The sequence below is a fragment of the Pleurodeles waltl genome, chromosome 1_2, assembly GCF_031143425.1.
Source record: "Pleurodeles waltl isolate 20211129_DDA chromosome 1_2, aPleWal1.hap1.20221129, whole genome shotgun sequence".
NCBI classification, from domain to species: Eukaryota; Metazoa; Chordata; class Amphibia; order Caudata; family Salamandridae; genus Pleurodeles; species Pleurodeles waltl.
In genome coordinates this window covers 801,884,820-801,908,674 of record NC_090437.1, presented here as the reverse complement: position 1 = coordinate 801,908,674, position 23,855 = coordinate 801,884,820, and the positions used below count along the sequence as shown (strand labels likewise).

Here is a 23,855-nt window from a genome sequence, read left to right as displayed (position 1 = left end):
CAATCTTGACCCTGCTCCCCATGGGAACAGTCCAGCCCAACCTGTCAGGCCAGGTCCTCCTGGGACCGGAAATAAGCATCCTGGGACCGGTTTTGGGGTATCAACACTCATTAACCATGCTAGCTTGAATCCAGTGGCACAGTAAGGCTGGGACACATGTCCGGTCATACAGACATACTTGGGGCAGCAAATGCCCTTTGTTTTTGTATTTGCCACCTCAGAATGTCAAGGCAGCGAACACTCAGCAGTGCTAACCATCACAGTGATGGTTATCACTGCCGAATGTTGGCAGACTTGACTTAGTTGATCATTATGGGCACTAAGTACATCCATCACAGCTATCTATTTGAGGCAAAGAAAGAGAGATGATTTGTTTCCCGAGCCGTATAATGTGATGTTTAGCACTGCCAAGTGAACCCTATTGACAGATAGCAACGTTGTCAGCCCATGGTGTTTTTAAGTGTCCTTTCTTGTCTCATAAATGAACATTATATATTTTATAGTATAATTATTTTTTCTAGTATTTACTGAGGCACCCACATTTTTAAGTCTGATCTAGAGACAGCTTTAGCTGTCTACCTATTCTCATGTAATTATAAAAAATAATAAATAAATTATACATATGCATATTCAGCCATACAGGGGCGTTGCAATAATCAACTTGTCTGTTCAACTGTCAATCACATTTTGCTTCCCCCCGTAGGATACTACTTGGGGCAATGACTCAGCCCACTTTAGCCATTGGCTCTCTTCCAGTGTGAGTAACAGCATTTTCATCTGATCATTTGTGATCTTCCCCTTGAAAAGAAAAGTGGTTTAGTGCCGGTGCTGGTGGGAGAATGCCTTACCAATGCTTCCTTTCATTCCATTTTATATCTTTTTTTTTGTTTGTTTTAGTTTTAGTCATCCTCGTGTGTTTAAGCTATATTTCTGGTCTACAGCAACTCAATGCTAATAACAGGAATCATATTTTCCTGTGATGTGCATTAACGAAAAAGGATTTCTACGCCCATACTAAGTACACCGACCTGCTATGAAGCATCCGCACGGTACTATTAAAAGTTTATGAGATTTTAAACTTAAAGTTTTTATTGCAAACAGCGTTTCGGGAGCAGCATGACTTTTATTTTTTTCCTTTTATTGTTTTTGGCATGTGCTCGCAATGAAAAAATAATAAAAACCATTGCACCAGCTTTCCCAACTAGATAGATGCGTGTTAAACATGTAATTTCACTTATCTGCTTTAGATCTTTCAAAACTCAAACTCATTTCGGTTGCAAAGATTAACTAGTCACATTTTGTGTGATATTATCCTAAATAATATTAAGGTGAAGCACTGAACTAACCATTGCAAAACTCTATAGGACCTTGTGCATGGGTCCCATTTATAAACCTATCCAGAACTTCAGAGGGCAAATGAGATTCGTTGCATTCTGATTTTAACGGTTTTTGTGGATACTACAGCCCTCCTTAACAGTCCTAACGCTTTTGTTGGTGTGCACGAAAGTTAATATTAACAATTTCATAATGTTACTGGCAACACTGTTCTAGTTACTGATCAATCAGACATCTACACATGTTAAAAAAAAACCTCTCATAATCATTGTCTCATACATTCTATACTACTTATTTATGGCTGGTCAGAAACAAGTACAATTGTCCTCCAGTGCCTAAACGGTAAGGATCTTGGTGGTTGTTTCTGCCTGCCCACCTCTCAACCTTAGGGGCAAATTTAAGAAAAGAGCAGCAACACTTTCCTTGTGCCCCTTAGCGCCCCCCTACCACCACCATGTCAAAATATGGCACACCATGGTGCAGGGGACGGGGCAATAGCATCAACATTTTTGATGCTATTGATGTACTGTTTAGGGTCAGAGCCAACATTTTGGTGCTAACCCCAGACAGTGCATAGTGGCTTGTTGTAACCAATGGTGTGCCCCCTTTTAATGCCTGCTCTGAGCAGGTGTTAAAAATGCTGGAAAAAATGACACAAATAAATCTCTTAGATTTTTTTGCGCCATTTTTTGGCTTCCCCTTAACGGGAGAACGTCCCCTTGCATACATTATGCCTGGCGCAGGCATAATGTGGTGCAATGGGGTTTCAAAGTGGTGCAATGCGTGCATTGGACCTTTTTGTAAACATGGCGTGCCGTTTTTGGCCATCTAACGCCACATTAGCACTAAAAAAATGACACTAAAGTGTCATTATATGGCGCTAGGCCCCTTTAATCTGGACCTTAGTGTCATATAGTGTTAAGTGTTTGGAATAATGCAAAAGGGTCTGGATTTCTGGTGTCTGTCTCAGGGGTAAGTATGTAGAGAGTCCCTGGATAGCACTCTAACATTAAGAGCTACCTGGGTAATTAATGGCATCATTCAGGATACCAGGTGAGAATCAACTCATGCTGGTCATCCTGATTCAAACACTTCTCTGGCAAGGGCCCTGTCCCTCAGTCAACTATCCCAAATGCTCTCTTCTCATAGAACCAGCCCTAACCATCTGTGATGAAAACACAGACTACCAGCTGCTCTGGCTGTAACTGGAAGCTTCATCTACATGGCACACTTGCAGATTATCACACAGAAAAGAAGACGGAGAGTAGTTAAATGCACTCATAGCAATATTCTTGTCAGACCTCTGCTCTGAAATTATTCTCAGACCTAGTTTAAACCAATTGAACTACATCCAGTATCTGTATACCACTACTGCTAAAAAGTGACCAGCCTAAATGACTTGAACACAAGACATAACATAGGTTTCAAATGTTTACATTATATTAGCAACCTTGTACACTCTTTAACTGACTAACTGCTACAACCAGGTAACTGTCACTATGTGTGCAGCAGTTTTAATAACTTGGATCTGTTTTTAGCAAGAATTATTGTTTTCTTCAAATTCCTCTAATTTTGGAAGAGAAGATGGAATAAGCGGCAAGTGTGGCCAACACATGTTACTGTGGATAATCATCATTTTCAATGACCCTGTCTATATTTGCTTCCAGAGAATTATTGCACACATGGTGAGATGACTGGGCCTTTCATTGGGGAGGTTGCCCATACAGGTGAAAGAGATGCAGCCACCCTAATGCAAGGAAATGGAGACTGTTGGATAAACTAATGAGGATCAAGTATAAAATTATTATTCTACAATGGATGATGTTATAGTGGATATTTTTGACCATTGCCTACAGAAATCCAGGGGGAATGAGAGAGATTTAGATTAACCCATGTTATTACCTCCCTGTTAGTCAGTAAATGCAAAACAGATATGGGCTCCCTGGGGAAAATATGGAAATTCCTCTGTCTCCTGACAAATTACAAATGACTAATGTAGACTAAAGTACATAGACCTCCTCATCCATGCTATGTGGCATGCTTCATCAGTGGGGTTGGTCCTTCATCTATAAAAAAAGGCCGTAGGTGGCCTCACCATGAGCTCTTTGTGGCCTATGTGTGAGCATTGGATGAAACAGGGGACCAGACAATGAACTGTAAGTTTGTGTTTTGGATAGCTCATGCTTCTTTGATATTACCTTTGTGGGAGCCAAACCCCACCAATCACCTGAACCCCAATATTTGATAACCCTGATTTTTACTAAAATAATTCAGCTCCAGTATCTCCAGTTAATCTATTGGTTACAGACTACACTTCTCATCAGAAAAACACAATTTAGCAGAGTAAAACAGAATAAAATATTGGGAGCTTAAAGGACTGAGTTCTAGATCAAATATAGTGCAAAAAGTGAATTTAAAACAGAATAATCAAAATGTGCCACCGGGAAAAATAACATAAAGGCTCAATTACAATAATTACAGATAATGCAAACTCATAAAACGTAATAATCTCTTGTTAGGCTGAATCTATTTAGAAATTCTAAGTGTCAAACTTATAAAGAGTACTGACAGCATCTTATTAGCAAGTACAATGTCTTAGAAGAAAACGGAAGTCACCCAGAAGGAAAATAATGAGGGAAAAAGGCCTCATGCACTAAGAAAAAGCAAGAGGTTTTATAGGCAAATTACACAAGCTGTTAATAGAGTCTGCATATTCAGCATAGTATAAGCATGGTTAGGGTCGTATAGACAAATCAGAAACAGCAATGTAATATTCTAAAGCCTAGTACTAACCCTTTTCTTAAGGTAAGGGAACTTGTCTGCCTGCGCCGCGAGACACAAATAAAACATTTCTTGAAATTTGGCTCATAGAATTAGCACATCTACACTATCATTTCCAGGTGAAGTCCTTCAAAATGATACTTTGGGTAAACGATGGAAGCTCCATTCATTTTTTAATAAAACTGAACTTTGCTAATGCATTGACATCATCCCTTTGATGCTTTGAGGAAATAAGGGGAGAGATGGTTTTGCAGCAGGACACTGACTGGGAGGGGGAATGAGCAGAAGCAACGTTGAACAGAACACCAGAAACTACATCCATTTTAAAAATGATGGCATAGTAGACAAAAAAAATGGCATACTTATGACATTATATAGGCTTCTAAATGATGTAGGTAACTTGTTTCAAGTACAACATCATTAGTACATCGGTTACGACTCTATCCATAATTAAAATCACATTAAAAACGATATAAGCACATTTTGCATAGTTTAAAAAATGCTAAATCTCCCAAGCATAAGGGCCAGAAAGCAGACTGGGGTTCTTTGAACGGTATATGTTTATAAAAAGTGGTGAACAAGTTTTTGCCATGATTAAATGTCACTAAGGGTCATGGCATTCCTCTAGACCATACCTATCCTTTCCCTTTAAAGTACACTAATAAAAAGATGTGTAAATTAGGTGCTAATGTAGTGCTGGAAAAGAGAAAATAAAGCCTGTTGGCCAGTTGCAACAGGCTGTGTTACCTGCTTGGAGTAGTCTCCAAGCTGGGCTGTCTTCTATTGCCCAGAGCAAACTTGGATAGTTGAACTATAGCTAACTGGGGAAATTTCCTCTATTCTGTTGTATCTTCATGTACACTGGCCTTCCCTTTAATGGCATGAGACCAATGTCTGTCTTAACTACTGAAATTGTTTGTGCACAGGTTCGTGGGATGCAAAGAGGCCGGGTGCTGTGGTCAGTTTGATAGGTCGTAAGTGTTAAGCAAGCAAAGGTAGCAAGGTAGACAAAGGGAATAGCATATTGTTAACAGAGCTGCCCAAGTTCGCACAGGAAGTCAGAGGATAATAGGAATCCAATCATGAAGGTCTGCACAAGACAAAACAAGACTAAACTTGTAAAGAATATGGTCATTTTTTGACGCAAAAGCGGCGCAAACTTACAAAATACAATTGTATTTTGTAAGTTTGCGCCGCTTTTGCGTCAAAAAGAGGCACAAATGCAGCGCTAAAAAAGTATAAATATGGGCCTATGTACTCAAGAGACAATTCAGAATAGCTAACATCCAGGATATGCAAGATATACAGATAAAAACATTAATAGTAAAGCAGATATAGAGTAAAGCACTTGGGAGCGCTACACAGTAAGAATAAAACTCAGTATGTTCTTCAAACGCCATTGCTGTTACAGATGCTGACTGTAGAATTATCCAAATGTTGGATAATATGCAAAGGCGATGTCTGGTGAGCTGTTACATTTAGGAATGTTATAACAAGCAAAATAAAGACAATACTCATAGTAGATAAGAAACAACATTGTTGTCAGCGTTTCTCACAGATAATTGCAATAACACCAAGGCAGTAACAGCAAGAGTGAAGAACCTAATATGAAGCTACAATAAAAAAGGCACTAGAGAGGAGTGCTTAACAGGAAGAACAATAGAAGTTTATAGGAACTACTTTGCAGGAAGCAATTAATCATGTCACTAGTAAAGTAAGTACTAATTCATCAGTGAAAGAAAGGCAGCATACTGTGAGTCATGTTCACCTGCCAAAAGTGCCAGATTGTAAGTGACTGGTATCCTGGTTTTTGTGTTTAAAAGACTCTATTTAGATATATTGCCAAACATAAAAAATCATAACATATATATCTTATTATTTAACAGTATAAATGAAAATATTGAAACATACAATTAAAGTCTTTAGAATTTTTGGGAGGCAAATTCAGGGAAGGCGAGGTAAGAGAAGATAGAGAAGCATTAATCATATAAATACAGCTAAGAGTAAAGAGATATCCTCATATTTAAAACACATTAAAAGAGATTTCAAAATTGAGCAATATAGTAAAAAATAACATAAACAATTTAGTGAGGATGACAAGAATTTAAATGACAGAGAGAAAAGCTCATGGTGGACGAAAATTCTCTGTCAATATGCAGTCGGTCTCAGCTGCAGAATTATCTATCTTAAGTAAACAATTAGTTAATGGTAGCCATATCATATGAGTATTTGGATCTTTAGAACATTGATGTAAAAATAAAGCATCTAGTTTATGATGATACAAAACACTATCCCACCATAACATGCATGATAGTTTAGAAGAACATTTCCATTGATATACAATTTTTTTGAAAGGCAATAGCAAGAAAAATATCAAATAGTTCATTCTCATTTAAAAATAATTAATTTGACAGAGTACCCGAAAATATATGTAAAACATTAAAGGAGTGTTGAATATATGAGTCAGCAATGGCCATATTTTGTGCTAAAAAAACTAGTGTGTTAGGATACAAATAACAAGTACATTAGATCCGCTTTGGGAAAATCACAAGACCAGCACTTAGGTAAACTGGAGGGTGAATATTTTGAACACTAGAGGGTGTAAAGTAAAGTCTATGGTGAATAAAAAATAAAGTTTGTGTGATATTAGCTGTTCCAGAGATTTTAAAAATACATGGCCAAATCTTATTCCAAAAGATAGCATCCCAATAAAATTCCAGATCCTTTTCCCAAAAGAGTTCAGACCTAGACTTGGCTCGAGTTGTATTAGCAGATAAAACCTTATAAATAGTGGAAGCTTTAGGGGTTGAGACAAGTAAAGTAGTTAATGTAGAAGGATTGGAAATGATAAAAGGGTCAGTTTGTATGGAAAACAAAGTATCTAGAACCGCATTATTTCGATGGGTCAAACGATTTTGGAATGAGGAGGGACATTTCCGTTGAAATTGAGGAAAAGAGAGAGGAACATTCCCCTCAAGATGTTGCTTAATTCATATAATACCTTTAGACCTTCAAGCACGCCAACAAATAGGTCTATTGTTGATTTTAAGTAGATTATTATACCATAGAGATATAGCAAGAAAATAAAAGGAGTTAATGATTGTTTAGTAAGTGTAGATGACAATTAAGAATGCGTATGTTCAAGAACTGGAGTAGAAAGAAGAGAACCATTCGGTGTAAAAGATATCTTCTCTTTCATCGTAAAGGGGGTCAACAAGGTTGATTCAATTTGGAGCCACATCGGGGAAAAGGGATGAACAGATTCAGAGCACCAAAAAGAAGCTTGGCGTGAACCAAAAGCAAAATGATATTTAGCATAGTTTGGAAAATTCACACCACCATCAGTTTTCAATTTTTGTAAATAAGCAAGAGATATGCTTGCTTTTTTATTTTTCCATAAGAATTAAGGCAATATAGAATGTATTTGTTTAAAAATAATATTTGGAATAGATACTGGTAACATAGAAATAGTATTTAGTAATAAAGAAGAAATCATAATTTTAATAGAATCCATGCGCTCCGGCCAAGATGAATATACATTTTAAAGCTCTTTAAAATTGAAGTAAATTGTTTTTTTAACAGAAGAAGTCAACCAAATGCCTAAATATTTGATCTTAGATAAGGAGGCCCTTTGAGAACCAAAATCAACAAAAGAATGCTTAAAGGTATTTAGTGGAAGGACTTCCGCTTAATCTTTATTAATTTTATAACTAGAGATCTGAGAAAAGATTTCATTTAATAAAGCAGGATGATATTTTTCAGGGGAAGAAATAAAAAAGAAGAATGTCATCTGCATATGCTGCTAATTTTAATTGTTTATCTCCATATGGAAAAGCGGAAATATCAAAATTTTGTAAAGAGCTAAAACAAACAAAAAGGGTGAAAGAGAACAAACTTGCTGAACACAACATTTAAAAGAGAAATAGGAAGAAACTGTACCATTGACCAGAATTGAAACACATGGGGAATTATATAATAAAGCTATAAGAGAGATCTTTTTAGTACCAAACCCATGCCAGGATAAGGTTTTAATAATAAAATCTCAATTGATTCTATCAAATACTTTTTGTGCATCAATTGTTATGGCAGCTAGTGATTTATTAACAAAAGGGGCTCTACTGAGAACATTAAGGAATAATCTGGTATTATCAGAAGCTCACCTACCTTTTATAAAACCTGACTGTTCTTTCCCAATAATTTGAGGAAGAAAAGATTCTAATCTTAGTGCTAGTACTTTTGCAAAACAATTATAATTAACATTAATCAAGGAAATAGGTATATAATTCTTACATAAAGTAGAGTCCTCCCCATCTTTAGGTATTAAACAAATTGTAGCTTCTTGAAAAGTATCTGAATTGGTCCCAGATGTGATAAAGTAACTAAATAAAGAGAACAAATGAGGAATAAGGATACTGTAAAACCATTAGGGTCAGGTGTTTTACCTTTTCTTTTAAAGTATTTAGAGCTTGTAAAAGTTCTGTATCTGAAATATCAGTTTCTAAGGAGGAAAACTCTAGATTAGAAGAATTAGCAGCAGAAGTGTGCAATAAATATTCATCAATTTGAGAATTATGTGTCTTTGTTTCTGGGGTACATAGTGTATTATAAAAGTTAACAAATTCAGTCAAAACATCATCATGTTTCTTTTGTATATTACCATTTGACTTAGTTATCGAATCAATTTGACATAGCTGTTTTCTAATTTAGCTAATAATTTGCCAACCTTGTTTCTCCCTCCATAATAGCGAGCATTGCTTTTTAACAAAATGGAAGAGGCTTCCTCAGTAGAAAGACTGCTAAACTGTAATTTAGATTTTAACAAATTATTTAAATCAGTATGTGATTTAAATGTGAAATGTCTAGTTTCCAAATTCCTAATGTTTGATAATAGGGACTTGTGTTCTTTAACACAAAGTTTCTTCTTTTTTGGAAGAGTAATTTATAATAATTCCTCAGGCAGCTGCCTTAAACGAGTTCCAAGTAAGAGAGGGTGACATTATGAATTTTAAAGAATTCAGAGATAAATGAAAAAAATGATTTAGAGAATCGTGGATCATTTATCAAAGGATTATTAAAACGCCATCTACGGACTGAATATTTGTGGGAGCCAAGTGCAAATCTGTAACCACCATGGCATGACCAGAAAGTACTATAGGGCCAATGCAGGATTGACTTATATGTTGTGTCATAGGCTTGGATAGCAATATATGATCTAATGTAGTGAGGGAATCCTGAGTAGGTGAATAAAATGTTTAATCACAAGAGGTGGGATTAGCGAGTCACCAGGAATCTATAAATGAGGAGTTCACTATAGTAGAATGAAACTGTTTATTCATTTTATGGAAAGAAAATTTAACTGAAGATTGGCAATCTAAAAAGGGATCCATAATTTGATTACAATTATCACCCAAAATCATGAGTCGGGCATAAATATTAAAAATAACTACAGGTATGTTGTTAATCATAAATCATAAAATAATCCATCTACCTTTATGATCTTTAAATCTTTAAAGGACATTAAATGTAGTTGTTTATTACATAGAATATTAGTAAAAAGGTTATTATTATCAGCAGGGGATACAAATACGTGACCAACCCAAATAAGTCTAAGTTTCAAGGCGTCTGTTTCATCAAGATGTGTTTCTTGAAATAACACAATATCAGGAGAAAGTTTGGCCATGTGAGATAAAACTCTCTGTCTTTTAACAGGATTATTAGAACCTTTCACATTCCATGAAATAACTCTGAATGATATAATTATAAAAATATTTATGAATAATGAGGATTAACATACTTTGAACAAATAAGAAACAAACCATGTATAAGAAACAGAAAACAATGGAATATAATAGTACAGATAGAGGGGGGTTGTAAAAGGAGGAAAAGGGGAAAATAGGAAAGGGAACAGAAAAGAACAGGAAAAAAGGATAGAAAAAAGAGACAATACATGCCCATGAAGACGACTGAAATATGTACCTAAAGAGAAAGAAAATAACGCTATGTTCGGGTGGTGACACACAGATGATAATGGAGTACCAACAGGGGGGATCTCCACCATAACTGAACCAAACAAAAGTAGAAGGGGAGACTGAACGAGGTAACGTATGAAGTAAATCTGGAAGAAAGAGTAATATTATCTTAATATTAAGAAGAGTTTAAACATATCACAGAAGAATTTAGTAATAAACTTTATGCATGTGATCAATAGAAAAAGTGCAATAGGATTTAACTAGAAGATCATCATCCATTATCCAGCAGTATCCAGCAGTATCCATTTTTGACGATGAATGTAAGTCAATAAATTTCTTAAGTTTAGCTGGATGACTATATGTATTAGTCTTATTCTTATAGGTGACCTTGAAAATACAAGGACAGAACAATCCATAACGAGCACCCAGAGATCACAACATTGGGCAGAGAGCAAGTAATTACTTCTGTGAGCTGTGACATTGGAGACATCTTGAGAAATAAAAATGTTATTTCCAGACCAAGTAACTTTTTTTTGGTGTTTCACTGCTTCTACAACTGTTAGTAAGTCGGTAAATTCCAGAAAAAATAAAGTTACTCCTCTAGGCTTGGAAGGAGATGACGAATTGGTCAAACGAGGACCCAGTCTGTTCGCTTGCTGTATATCAAAATTGTAAGTGGGAGGTAAGTCCAGCGGTTTTGGTAGGAAAGACTTGAAAAAGACAACAGGGTTGACTGTAAATTGTTACGTCTATTTCTATTTTCCATATCCTCAGTCTGCTGCTTAAGCTGATTGACTTCCTTTTCCAAGACCATAATTTTATTAATGTTGTCTTGTACATCTGACACATGTTGTTCCACTACAAAAATTCTTGAGTTCATTTTAGGCCATTTGACATCCCAATGTTAAATTTGATTATTGATTTCCTCAACAAATGGGGGAGAGCTCTAATTTCTTCCAAAAGTGATTCTATAGAAATAGGACGTACTGCCTTGTCTGGTGACAGGGTGTTCTGTTTAAGTCTTTTCTTCTTAGAAATTGGTGATTGTTATTTGCTAGAAGAGCCAGCTGAGGAAACACTACGAGAATGAGTCGACTGCACAGCTTCAGAGAAAATTGGATTATCCATCTCTAAGCTTTCCAAAAAACAGTATGAAGGACAATTCTTCTGCGTAGATTTTATATTACTAGTATGAGAAAAATTCCTCAATCTTCCCATAAGAGGATATTCAACCACAGAATTCACTTCCAGATGGAAATGGTACAAACTGACTGATCACAACTATAGGAACAGCGGTTTATCAAATGTCATTAAAAAAAAATCTCCTCACAGAAAATGTATTTCTGTCAAGAAAGACACATGAGCACACAAGCAGGCACCATCATTAACAAGGAATTTTGTGCCAACAAATTGTCCTACAGGATAAAAAACAAGTTTCAAACAGATGTCTGAAGGACTCCTTATAAGATTACATCCCTGAGGCAGAACTTGTCACATGCATCAAATTTTAAGAAGGCATTGGAGAAAAGTACCTCAAATAAATGGCAAAACGTTCCTTTAGATAGTGCAGATCATGTGAAGTTTCCTCCCGGGATAACAGCAGACATTTGCAGCTTCAAATTGGTGGCTGTGCTGTGTAAACACCCGCAGCATCTGAGTAAATGGAAAAAAACCATGAAAAATGTGTCCGTTTCCTTCACCGCCGAACAACAAGAGAATTTCCTCGTTAAAAGGAAATGAGGGAAGTAGTATACACCTAATTTCCTTATGTTTGGATGAAGCAGCACATTGAAGAGTCCGTGTTGTGGCAAAAGCGCCTACGTCAGGTGGCCATCTTGTGTGGCGTCGAAGCCACGCCCCCTGGTATCCTGTTAATTTATCTTGGCCCCATTCTTATGCTAATCTAGTGTGTGCACCAAAGCCGAGGTGTGCCCCTTGACAAAAGTGAGATCCTAAACCTTTCCTGTGAACTGAAGGGGTGTACAAAGTGTGCACTTAGTAGACAGTGGACTATAGTAACAATCATTGGGTTAGCATGTAGAGCAGTGGTGGCATCATGCAGAGTGTTGAGAATTCAGTAGTTGTGTGCAGACATTTTAATCTGTGTCATTGGAGTGGAGGCCTGCTGAACGACTTATGTAAAGTTCCTCTGTTATGTGCTAACCCAGATCCTAGACCTTACATCCCAAGTGTATGTGACATCGGGCTTCACCTTACTTTCTTTACATGACAGATAGACCAGGAGCTGTGTTGATCTCTTCATGGATTTTGGTTCTCCTTGTTCAATCTGTGTCTCACTAATATATTCCAAATGACAATTTCTGTTGAGCATTTCGAAGTCATTTGCTCCTAAAAAAAATGACAGAGAATTGTCAAACCTTAAATGTTTATTTTCAGTTTTTAAATCATACAGGAATGGATTCAAATAATCAGAATCAATTAATATGCAAAACTGAGTACAACAATTATTTAAAGTACAAAATCAATCAAAGAACTCTTTAAAGTTCAGATCAGTAAATACAAAGTATTAAGTGGGAGAGCAAGCTGGCATAGACTGGCCTCCAAGGGTCACTAAGGAAAGGGGTTATTTGAACAAATCGAAAAGAGCACACTTTTTAGTGTTATGAACACAGTATATCATATATTTTCTGCAGGTATACATGATTCTCACATTATGTAAATCGAAATTAAACAGAGTGAAACAACTGGAAAACAATACATTTAGAAAACCTTTCATAATTCTACAACATGGAGCTTCTCATAGACACTTCCTGTACTAGAACAAATATTGTTACATGTCTGAATCTGCTTAGACAGCTTGAGCAGAGCAGTTGTATTAAAGCAACAGTTTTAAGTTTGTTGTCTTCCTGTGCAAAGTACATTTGAACATTATTCTACTGAGTCTTGAAACTACAAGTTTATCCACATGATGGAGGTCACTTGCTAGTAAACATCACATAGAAGATGAAGTATGAGGCCTAAGCCTCTTTGTTAGCTAGACTTTGTGCTTCATTAGTACAGTTCATTGCCTTTCAAAAACACTCTAGAATACGTTATGCATGTGTGGGCTCTAGAGGATATACCTTAAGGTGCTCACTGCCAGATTCGCAGTGGCGGTTGGACCCCCACCAAAGCAGCGGTCTGGCCTCTACATTATGACTCTGGCGGAGTCACCACAGTCTGACTGCTGGCACTGCCAGGGTGCTGCCCTGGGGATTACAACTCCCCTCTCTGCCAGCTTTTGCATGGCAGTTCCACTGCCATGAAAAGGCTGGTGGAGACGGGGTGCCGGGGGCCCCATGCAGGCCCCTGCACTGCCCATGGCATGAGTAATGCAGGGGCCCCTATGGAGAGCACCGTTGCGCTTTTCACTGCCCGAATTACAGGCAGTGAAAAGAGGGACAAGCGCTGTTGCACCCAATGCACCGCAACATTGCCGCCGGCTTGATTATGAGCCGGCAGCAATGTTGTTGCGCGTTTCCCGCTGGGCCAGTGCGTCGAAACACTGTTTCCGCTTGCTGGCTCAGCGGAAAACTCATAATAGGGCCAGCGGGCGAAAAACCAGGGTGGCAGTTTTCCTACTCAAAGAGTTTGGCAAATAAGGGCCTAAGTGTGCAAGTGAACAAGTGTAATTGGAGGCTTGTGGGTTCCATTTTAGAAGCCCCTGGCCTGTTCATGAGCACAAGAGGGAGGTGTGATTGTTTTCCCAGACAGCGTAAGTGCTTGACTGACATTCCTGAAGCTGGAGCAAGAAGGCCTAGACACCGAAGTTGGAAAAAGGTGCATTTAGATATTTAATCAGGCCCTTTTTTTAGAGAGACTGCTGATTAGTCTTCCTGAGCTTTGCAATGTTGGTAGATGGTGGGACCACAGTTTCTGCTGTTCAGAGTGCAAAGGGTCCTTTCGGTGAGGCCAGACTTTATTTTCCATTTCCTGATCACTGTTCAATTTGGTTGTCAATAGCTAGGCGCAGAAAGCTCACACCTCTTTGTGACCCTGTTGTGAGTATTTTATGGTTGAGACTGCCTAGCTGTGAGGAACATAATTCGATACAAAGACTGTGTCGGGGAACAGTCTGGAGAGGTCAGATGAAAGAGGAACTGACTCAAATCATTTCTAGAAGTACAGACAGAGAGTCCATATCCCCTGACTGCTGCTATTGTATAAACATTAATGATTTATATAAGGCACACATCCAACGTAAAGTCCATTAGAAATCAATATTTGTGTCTTTATTCTTCAATTCGAAAACAATATTCATGTCTTTGATGTTTGCCTTATATAAATCATTATTGTTATCAGTGATTTTCATCAATGAGTGTAAGGAGTAAAGGGTGATCTTCTTTTAAGTGCACCATCAGTATTAACCAGAAAACATTTGATTATTGACAAGCAGCGCCATATACTCCCCATGTTCACCCATTATTATTACAAATATTGTATAAACATGGAAGTCACTGACCCGCTTATTTTTCTTGTTCCGAGTTCTCTTTGTTCCAGTAAGAGAGTGCTCTGCAGAGTACTCAGAGGCTGTGCAACCGGAGTTGGTGTCTACCTGACAGCCAGCTTCTCAGAGGCGAGAGGACATCACCTGGAGACTGACCTGGAAGGAAGAAGCTGTCCTGAAGCGCCTGGAAGCCAACCTGGCTGCTGAGAAATTGAAGGAGTGTGCCAACCTTACAGGAAGTGTGAATGTTTATGGCAAGCCAGAAGTAGCTGATGCTGTAGCCTGAGGGCCTGTCAACGCTGGGTGACGAAGGAGAGCAATCTGTATGACGTAGGGACAGAAGAGCAGTCTCTCTTGATGGGTGGCCAGCACTGTTACAACATTGTGAAGCTGTGACTGAGTAGACCGTGCCACTGCAACATTGCTGCAACATTGTGGAGCTGTGCCTAAGGAGAGCGTACTGCTGTGCCATTGTGGGCTAACTTACTGTAACGTGTGACATCATGAAGCTACACCCAAGAGAAGCGGGCCACTGTGACTTTGAACTGCAACTGAGGAGACTGTGCATCTAAACCAGTAATGTGGCAGAGTTTTACTGCAGGAAGAAGAGTGTGTTGAGGTGGCACCATGACGCTCACCCCACAGGACACCACCCCAACTCACTGGATGCGAAGAAGTGGGCCAATGACCCACCGGAGACCTGAAACAATGCATGAGCCCGCATGTCTGAACACAGTCTTGGTGAGGGCCTCTACTGCTGACTTCTGCTGGCTTGATCTGAGTGCTGAAGTACTCACAGCTATTTCACCTCCTCCTGGAAGATGTGGAGCGAGCCAGACACATGATGCATGTCCCGGCCACAGCCAAAGAGCAGATGAAACTCTCTAGTGGTGAGATATGGATTATTGGGACTAATAAGAGTGGGTGAGTGCACAAACTCAATAGAGGGGGTAACACTGTACCAGTGCCTGATGTCAGCTCACTCAGACCTCAAACCTGAAAGAGAGCGAGCAAGGGGATGGGACAGGACATTACTAGCCCACAAAGAAGCATCTGTATCTATGACCTGTAGTGTACATTATTGTGTTTTCTGTATGTATTAAGTACCTTCATTTAACAAAGACAAGAACTGGGTTGGACAATCACTTATTGCACTTCTAGGTGATTGTTAAGTTCTGACCTTGAATCGCCGCCACATTATCTCCCTTAGAATCCTGTGAATGCTCACCATCACTATGGATGAGAGTCAAGTGCTGAAGGGGTTGTACATGGCCCAGTTTTCAGAGATTTAATAGGACCGACCCTGGGACATGAAAGGCAAACAACCCCAGCCTTCACGGCTGAAGTCCAGTAGCCCTGCTTGCACCATTCTTCCCTTCCTCTTCCTCCCGCTTCCACCCAAAAGGGTTGTGATGGAAACACTGCAGAACAGTGTTTTCTCCGAAAACAAAGGTATAATTCAAAATAGAGCAGGTTCAGGAAACAAAGAGAATGCAAAACTGTGCTGCTTCAAAAGACAAGGGTACACCTATAAACAGTACAAATTCAGGGAACAAACATTTGTTACAGCTGAGAAACTCAAGAATCTGAACTCTCTGGAATCAGAGGGTCAGGCAAATAGAAGCACTACAACAAAGACAAACACTGGAATGAAGCAAACAAATGTTTTGAAAGAGAGTATTAATGATCACATGCCTTAGGTGTGATCAGTGTAGTTCTTGTCAGTCACGGGTTTGCCTATTCCTCCTCCCATCCCTGACCTGCAAGGGTGAAGAGAAAGCAGTGAGCAGGATAATCTACTAAATACAGAATTTGACAGGAAATGCATATAGCCGCCGCAAAAGATGCCATTGATCTAGCATGCAAAGCAAATCCTGAGTCTTTTCCAGCAAGACGAACATCCATTTTGTGATGTGCCACAAGGATACAGTTTCTGGAAAATGTAGTCTCTGGGAAAAATAAGGTTCTGTCAGTCACAAAGCCCGACATGGATCAAAATGAAAGGCAAGTTCAGAATATTGCCCAAGAAGCCGGAAGGCACTAGATAGACAGAGCACAAGGCCAGGGAGATTACTTCAACACTGACAAGTCCACTAGGCAGGCCCCTAGGTGTGGGCACTAGAGAACAGCCAGCAAATTGTGTCAGTAGGTGACTGCATAGGAAGTGCCATTTCGAGACCAGGTATCAGATTTAAAAAGTGCTTTAACACTTATGAAACCATTATAGGGTAAACTCTAGAGAAAGTCTAAACCTATCAGCCAATAAGCATTTGAAATCAAGGAAGCTAAAGCTGTTGTGGTGAAGTGCGGCTTTAGTATGCTATACAAGTTCTCCATATCCCTCCTCTCTAACTCACAGTTTGTCTCATAAACAGGGCACAAGTCAGGAGTAAACGGGGGTGGATGGCGTCCACCCACTGTTTTCACAGTGTTTTCACTCTGCCAAGACAAGAAGTTGGGCCCCACGGAATATGCTGAACTTGTCCTGATGTAATTTTCAGGCACCGGGACACGTTCAGCAGCACCTGAACGTTGTCTAAGTTCCATTCCCAGCAGCAATGTGCATGCACCCAGTGGGGCTTTTTTATTTTCACCTCCAGCTGGGCCAAAGATAAAGGCCAACGTTAAAGGGGCCATCAAGCTTCCTTTTGATTGACCAGGCCTGGAACCTCACACTTATATGGAAATGAAGAAGAGGGGAAACAAAAGCACACAGCTTGTTATCTCTTCACATGTACTTAAGTGAGACATGCTTTTAAATAGGCTTACTACCCCTGAGGAGGCGAGGCGTCAGTCCCTGTGTATAAGTGCTTGCACTGAAAGATCCTCAGATGTGTTTCTCTGGCACAGTATTTACACGAATAACAATTTAAATAGTGCTATTTTATTTCTTTCATAGTGCCACACTTCCTGGGTTGCTTTATGCAACATACACATTATACATTGACAATAAATGAGGTAAGTTTGTAAATCAATGTACAAGATGTGTTACATGAGAAAGTGAGGGTTACAAGGTGTAGGGGTCACATGTTCCTCATAGCTCACTGTGCTATATTAGAAGGATTACAATGTATGAACTGCAAGTAACAAAAGGATCTTTGTATTCAAAGCAGGAGCCCACTTACCTACTTACATTAAATAAAAATCTATCATCGGCATGTTACATGATGTGCTTTGCAGGAGACACATTAACCTTCTGTCCTACTTTGATTCAAATCTGGGACTGCATAAAACACATCTCTCCATCAAATGCGTTAACCTCCCACGTTATCTCACCATTAATATTATTCCCTGAGATTTCCTGGACACCTCCTCAGCAGGTGCCTTGACCCCCATAAAATAATGTAAAATGCAGACTTTGCAATCAATTAAGTAGAACAGATCTACTGCCATGTTTCTCCTTGTTGCCAATTTCTTTGTGGAAAGGTTTTTAAAAAATGAGGGGCATATTTAAGAAAAAAAAGTCCCCCCCTAATACCACAATGTGTGTGCTGTATTTAAAATACGGCACACCATAGCAGTAGTTAGTGGACTAGCATCTGAATTTTTGGCGCTAGTCCGACGCTTTGCAGGATTAGCGTAAAAAATTCTGGCGCTAATCCTGCAAAGCACCCAGAGGTCCATTGCAAGCAATGGAAGCCTCCTGCTCTGAGCAGGCGTTAAAAGTGCTGAAAAAAATGGCGCAAGGAAATCTCTTAGATTTCTTTGCGCCATTTTTTGTCTTCCCCTAATGGGGGAATCCCCCCTTTGCATACACTATGCCTGCTGCAGGCATAATGTATCGCAAAGGGTTACAAAGTGGCACAATGCATGCATTGTGCCTCTTTGCAAATATGGTGCGGCGTTTTTGGAGTTCTAACGCCACTTTAGCATAAAAAAATGACGATGATGTGGCATTGGAATGGCACTAGCAGCTCTTAAATATGCCAATAAATGTATTAATTGAGGCCCAGATTTTGAGTCGTAATTGCACCACTTTTTTGGTACAAAATCTAATTTGTTAAATCTAATAAGGTTCCTAAATGTGAGGTCTTAACATCTAATGTCACTCCTTTTGATGCCACTTGCAGTGAAATCACCTCACGTGCAATGTCACTCGTCGTGACGTCATACGCTACGATAGCACGTGCTATGATGTCACTTGCATTCTGCCAAGCTTGGTTAGTCCCTCCACTCTTTTTTTAGGACGTGTGCCCTGCTCATAAATGCATTCTAGGAAATACGTTTTGCAACGAAGGCTATAGTTGCAGTTATTATGCTGTCTTTAAAATGGATTGCGGGAACATTTAAAACACGTTTCAAAGTCTAAGACGGTCTTTATCGAACCATTCATTGCAAATAATGGGCATTACTAGCCGGAAATACTTTTTACATCTCAAAATGTAAAATTCTGTTTTCTTCAAATTGTGAGAGTAATGTTTAGCCATAAATAACGAAACATAGTTAAAGCTGTCATGGAACCCCATGCAATTTCTGTCTGCACATTAGCTGATGACAAATATAGGAAAAATAAAATTTTAACAGAAATTTAGAATATCTTTTGCTGCCTATCTCTGGATAAATGTTCTGCTGTAATCCGAAGAACAGCACACACAGGGCTGTGCAATTTTTTGCAGGAAAGCAGCCGGCTCATGGGAATGATCTAACTTTACACATAATGTGTTCTCGAAGCGTAATGCATAATAAGTAGAGTGCTGCATGACTTACTGTGGGGCATGGTAATACGCGGCTGAGAGCTACGACTACCCATCTCCCTCCCTCTACCGCCACCTACTGACCTTATTAATTATGCAATGTGCTTCCACCGACCTGAGCAAAATACTGACTCACAACTGAAGGTCATACTGTGGATATTTATGCCTAATATTATAAAAGTCGTTTACGTTCTTTAAATGAGTATTTTAAATGCACAGCATGCTTTGTTTTACACCTTGATACCGAGGAGCTGTGCGAATTTTCCTAGCATGACGTTCTTTTTAAATCTATTCTATATTCTTTACAGAAAAGTGCTTATGTTTTTTTTAAATTGCATCTGCTGGTGAAATCTATTTAGAACAATATCGAAGCGTCTTTAATAAACTTCATGAAACCAAAGACAAATGGGATAATAAACTTCTCACCACTTCAAAACCATTATTTACATATCCATTTTTCCCCAAAAAAGCATTAAAAGGGACTTTTATGCGACACTTCCAATAACCTTAGCGCCGTGACAGTAAAAAATACACGCTTTGACAAACAGTTCTCTTCAAGTAATGCAAGGTAGCTTGCTGTAATGTAACTGTTAAGTTTCCAGATCTCACCTTGCTACACACTCAATTCTACAAGTTCTCTTGTCATCCTGGCATTTTAGCAATATGAACCACATGTAAAATAAGCAGTTCCTGAAGAAAAAAACACATAGCAAAGCTTGTTATTAAAAAAAATCTAAAATGGACAAGTTCAAGAGCGAATGTATGTAGTTTGAGCGAGCAGCTGGGCTCCACACGTCTTTCTAAATTCGGCATCTGGATTGATGATCAGTTCAAGGATTGTAACAAGCGAGCAATTAGCTACTCTTAGCTACCTCTGTAAGATCCTGCAGAGGGTTCATAGCCAGCACTCCACCGATCCTCCGATTTTGGGAGGAATTGCAAATTCCAGTCGAAAATCCACCAACGGAGGTTTATTCACCGCATTATCCTTGAGGTGCATGAAATTCGGTCAATGGATGCTGTTTCAGATGCAACACGTCTTGGGGATGTTCTATCACAATATATGGTTTTTACTATCGACCTGTGCTTACATCAACTCCACAGTATCAACTACCAACATATTGTCAATGTAAGCAGCTGCAGAATTGAGATTAGTACATCTATACTTCCCCATATATATTAACCGTATATGCTTAACCTGATAATGTGTTCTAAGTCAGTGGTTCCCAACCGGTGGTCCAGGGACCCCTGGGGGTCCGCGAAGCCTTCTCAGGGGGTCCGCGAGAGCCTAGAAAATTAACAAATATGAACAAATATTGACAAATTAGGTCCCGAACTTCCAGTAATGACACAGGCGGGGGTCCCTGGATTCCGATGATGATTCAGTGGGGGTCCCTGGGTTCCATCAATGTTAAAGTGGGGGTCCACAGAAGTCAAAAGGTTGGGAACCACTGTTCTAAGTGAATATTCTGTAGTCAGTGAATTTTATGTTTGGTGTTGGTCATGCTTTTTGATATTTAAATATAGGCATTCTTTAGAAAGAGACGATACTCTGCGATCCCAAAGGGAATTTTTATGTTATTCCCTCTGCAATTAGCAAGCAGGCTGTCCAGGGAGCTTGCACAGGACACACAACAGTATTTACTAGATACTTATCCAGCTTCAAAAAAACGTAACTGAATAGGACCGTATTGACTTCTTTATGCTGAGATTCAGTGCAGTCAGAGGTGGTGATACATAGCAGTGTTTAGCTCCTGGGTAATCTAGCAGCCCACCTTCTGACAAGGCAAACGTTACTTTTCATGTTCAATTACTTAGCGGTAATTCCATTACTCTGATCCCATTCTTTCATATTCTTGTTATCACGTGTCAGTCTCCGATTGTTAGGCTTTGGCAAGGTGAATCTTTCACGACAAAAAGGGGTCTAAAGCACTGACCAGACACGCAGAGGACAATATCTTCCTCCAAGAAACACATGAAAGGCACCAGATGCGAAGCACTGCCTAGATGGAAATATGCACTGACAAGCCACGCGGGCTACATCATGAGCTCCAGGGAGGTAGCGATCCTGCTTAGGAAAGAAACACCTATCCATGTCACCCGAACACGAACAGACTACCAGGGCTGCTTTGCAGCGGAACTGGGAGAATGTGAAAGGGAAACAATGGCACTGGTAAACCTATATGCTCCGCAGAGGTTACTGTCGGATACCCTGGGCACGCAAGCAATGTCATCACGGAACAGCCTCACGCACTAACCATATTGGGAGGGGACTTTAACATGACGCTAGACATGGGGATTGACCCCACCACAAACAGACAGACTTCCCCGCTCTGGAAGCTACACTCCTTTAAGCAAGCACTAGGCATGCTGGATATTTAGAGAACACCGCATGGCCCATGGTATGGGTAATCCTATTCCTCAGGGGCACTCGACACCCACACCAGCATCAACTACTTCTTCACATCACAGGCAACATTCTAGAGAGAATCATAGAGGCAGAATACGTGGCACAGGAAATCTCTGACCACTCACCACTGATGACGCAGAAAAGGAAGGTCCGACATATATTCATGTATACCGTGTGATTAATACGTGTAATGTAGTGTGATTTTAGTAAAAAGAAATAATGTACGAGGGGAATTGTGCCCTCAGGTTAGTTCACCATCATTATAAACGAGCTTTATTAATCACGAAGTATTAAAATTGTAGTAATCCGTCATAATCGCAAATGTATGCCATGATTTCTTGTTTGAAAACTGTTTTGCTTAGCTTAAATTTAGTACAGGCTTTGGCCTAGTTGCCTGGCTTCAAATTCTAACTGCGTGATTCTTTTTTTTCCTTGAACTAATGAAACATATATTCTTGCTTGAAGTTGTATTTTTCCAGTAGAAACTGGCTGGTACACTTATCTCCAAGGTTTCGTGCTAGGCCGGTTACATCCCCTTTGATACAAGGTCAGTCTCTGCAGGTGCGGACAATGAAGGTACAGATACCAAAAATAATTGGCAAACCATGATACAACTTGTGTTCCAAGGCTCCAAGGCTAATGTATGCACAAATAAGTTCTAGTAAAAGACAATTTTCATTGGACAATTTGAAGCCAACCTATGAACCCTCCAATGGAGGACCCTGCAGAATTCGGAATGTTTCTTACTTAAACCCACCGGACAAAGAGAAGCCAGCCATTTTTTTTCCTCGATGCCAGTTTGAAGCCTGATGCCAGACTCCATTTTGGACGACACCCTGATGCCCTTTCTCTATCTGAGAGAAAGAGACTTTGAGGATTCTCACCCTAGAGACTTTAACTTTGATTTGCCCCCGTCTTGCCCATGCAGTAACTTTGCCCTATTCTCCTTGCCGTTGCAAGGAAGCTTGCCCTTAACTTTGCCCCTTTGAACTTGCCCCATGCTGATCGAACCGGTACCTGAAGGACGAAGACTTTTCTTGAATGCTGATTGTATTTGGTAAATATGAAAGGATAAATGTATTATGCATTGTGTTTTTCCTTTTAGGTACCAACTGCTATTTTGATAGGATCCTAGCTAGAATTTTTCCAAATTTGTGTTGACTAAATTCGTTTTGCATGAAGTCCCACATGCCAATGCTAATTAGAGGTTAGTTGAGGTATTCATTCAATGTATCATGAAGAATTGAAATCTTGTTATGCTGACCGAATGTATGCAATTAGTCAAATACAGTTAGTCACATTGGTAATTTGCATTGCTATAACAGAGTGTATCATCATTCAGATTTTGCGTAGATTGCGTTTCTTCCGCCGTTATGGACAGCTAGTAATGTTCATATACATATATCAATTGGTTTTGAGACATATATATATCGTGCTAGCTTTGTTAATATAGGGAAATAAATTGACTAACTTTTAATAAACTGGTGTGGTTATTCATGACTGAAAGGTCATGGTGCGCCGAAATACCAACTGTTATTGATTTCTGATGTGCTATATTGACCTATTAATTGAGTATTGATTACCGATTACAATAGTCATTGATTATTGATCTGAGTGACTCGACTATTGACGATGAGGAGAGCCCGACTCGGTTAAAAGATTCACCGACCTCCAACGTGTCCAGATACAGGTAATTTTATAAGGGCTGGACGCGTTATCAGTAGATGGTAGCAGAGATTGATGGTTTAGCCCTTTGGGACCCTATCCGAACAATAGACAGAGTCAGGTTAGAATTTTCTTTGATAAAACAAGTCGGAGAGATGATGATGCCCTAAGTCCCCAATGACTTTCCCGGGATCTCGGAGCTTGCGAATGAGGAACATGAAGGTATGAGAATGGTCTCAGCATTTCTAGTGACGGTATGAGTGAAGTTAGGGTTTCGCGCTTGCACAGCTTATCGCCGCAGATTAATTGAGAAGTCTGTGAGGATTTAAGGAGTTAAAAGATATTAGAGGAGTGTTCCTCCAAAGGTGTGAGAGTAGGGAAGTCGTCGAACTTCATGTGTGTGTAGCGCTTTGAGCAGAAAATTTGTCCACGTGGTTGTTGATGTTGAGACGGGCCCTGCGAGGTCAAGAGACTCCGGAGTATGTTGAAAAGTGTATGCGACACTTGTTTGATGTTGTGATCTGGTCGGTTTAATAGGTTGATCGGGCGTGGTC

General features: G+C 39.5%; 1 protein-coding gene across 1 annotated transcript in view; it reads right to left on the bottom strand.

The window, feature by feature from the left end:
• Positions 1–5,662: 5,662 nt before the first annotated feature.
• Positions 5,663–23,855, bottom strand: part of LOC138255574 (uncharacterized) — a 408,554-nt gene continuing 390,361 nt past the window's right edge. The window contains exons 6-8 of the mRNA XM_069205839.1: positions 12,298–12,434; positions 11,618–11,738; positions 5,663–10,231 (exon numbers count right to left, since the gene is read on the bottom strand). Of these exons, the coding sequence (XP_069061940.1) occupies positions 11,643–11,738; positions 12,298–12,434 (233 nt within the window). The 3' untranslated portion in view covers positions 5,663–10,231; positions 11,618–11,642. The remainder of the gene's footprint in view (positions 10,232–11,617; positions 11,739–12,297; positions 12,435–23,855) is intronic.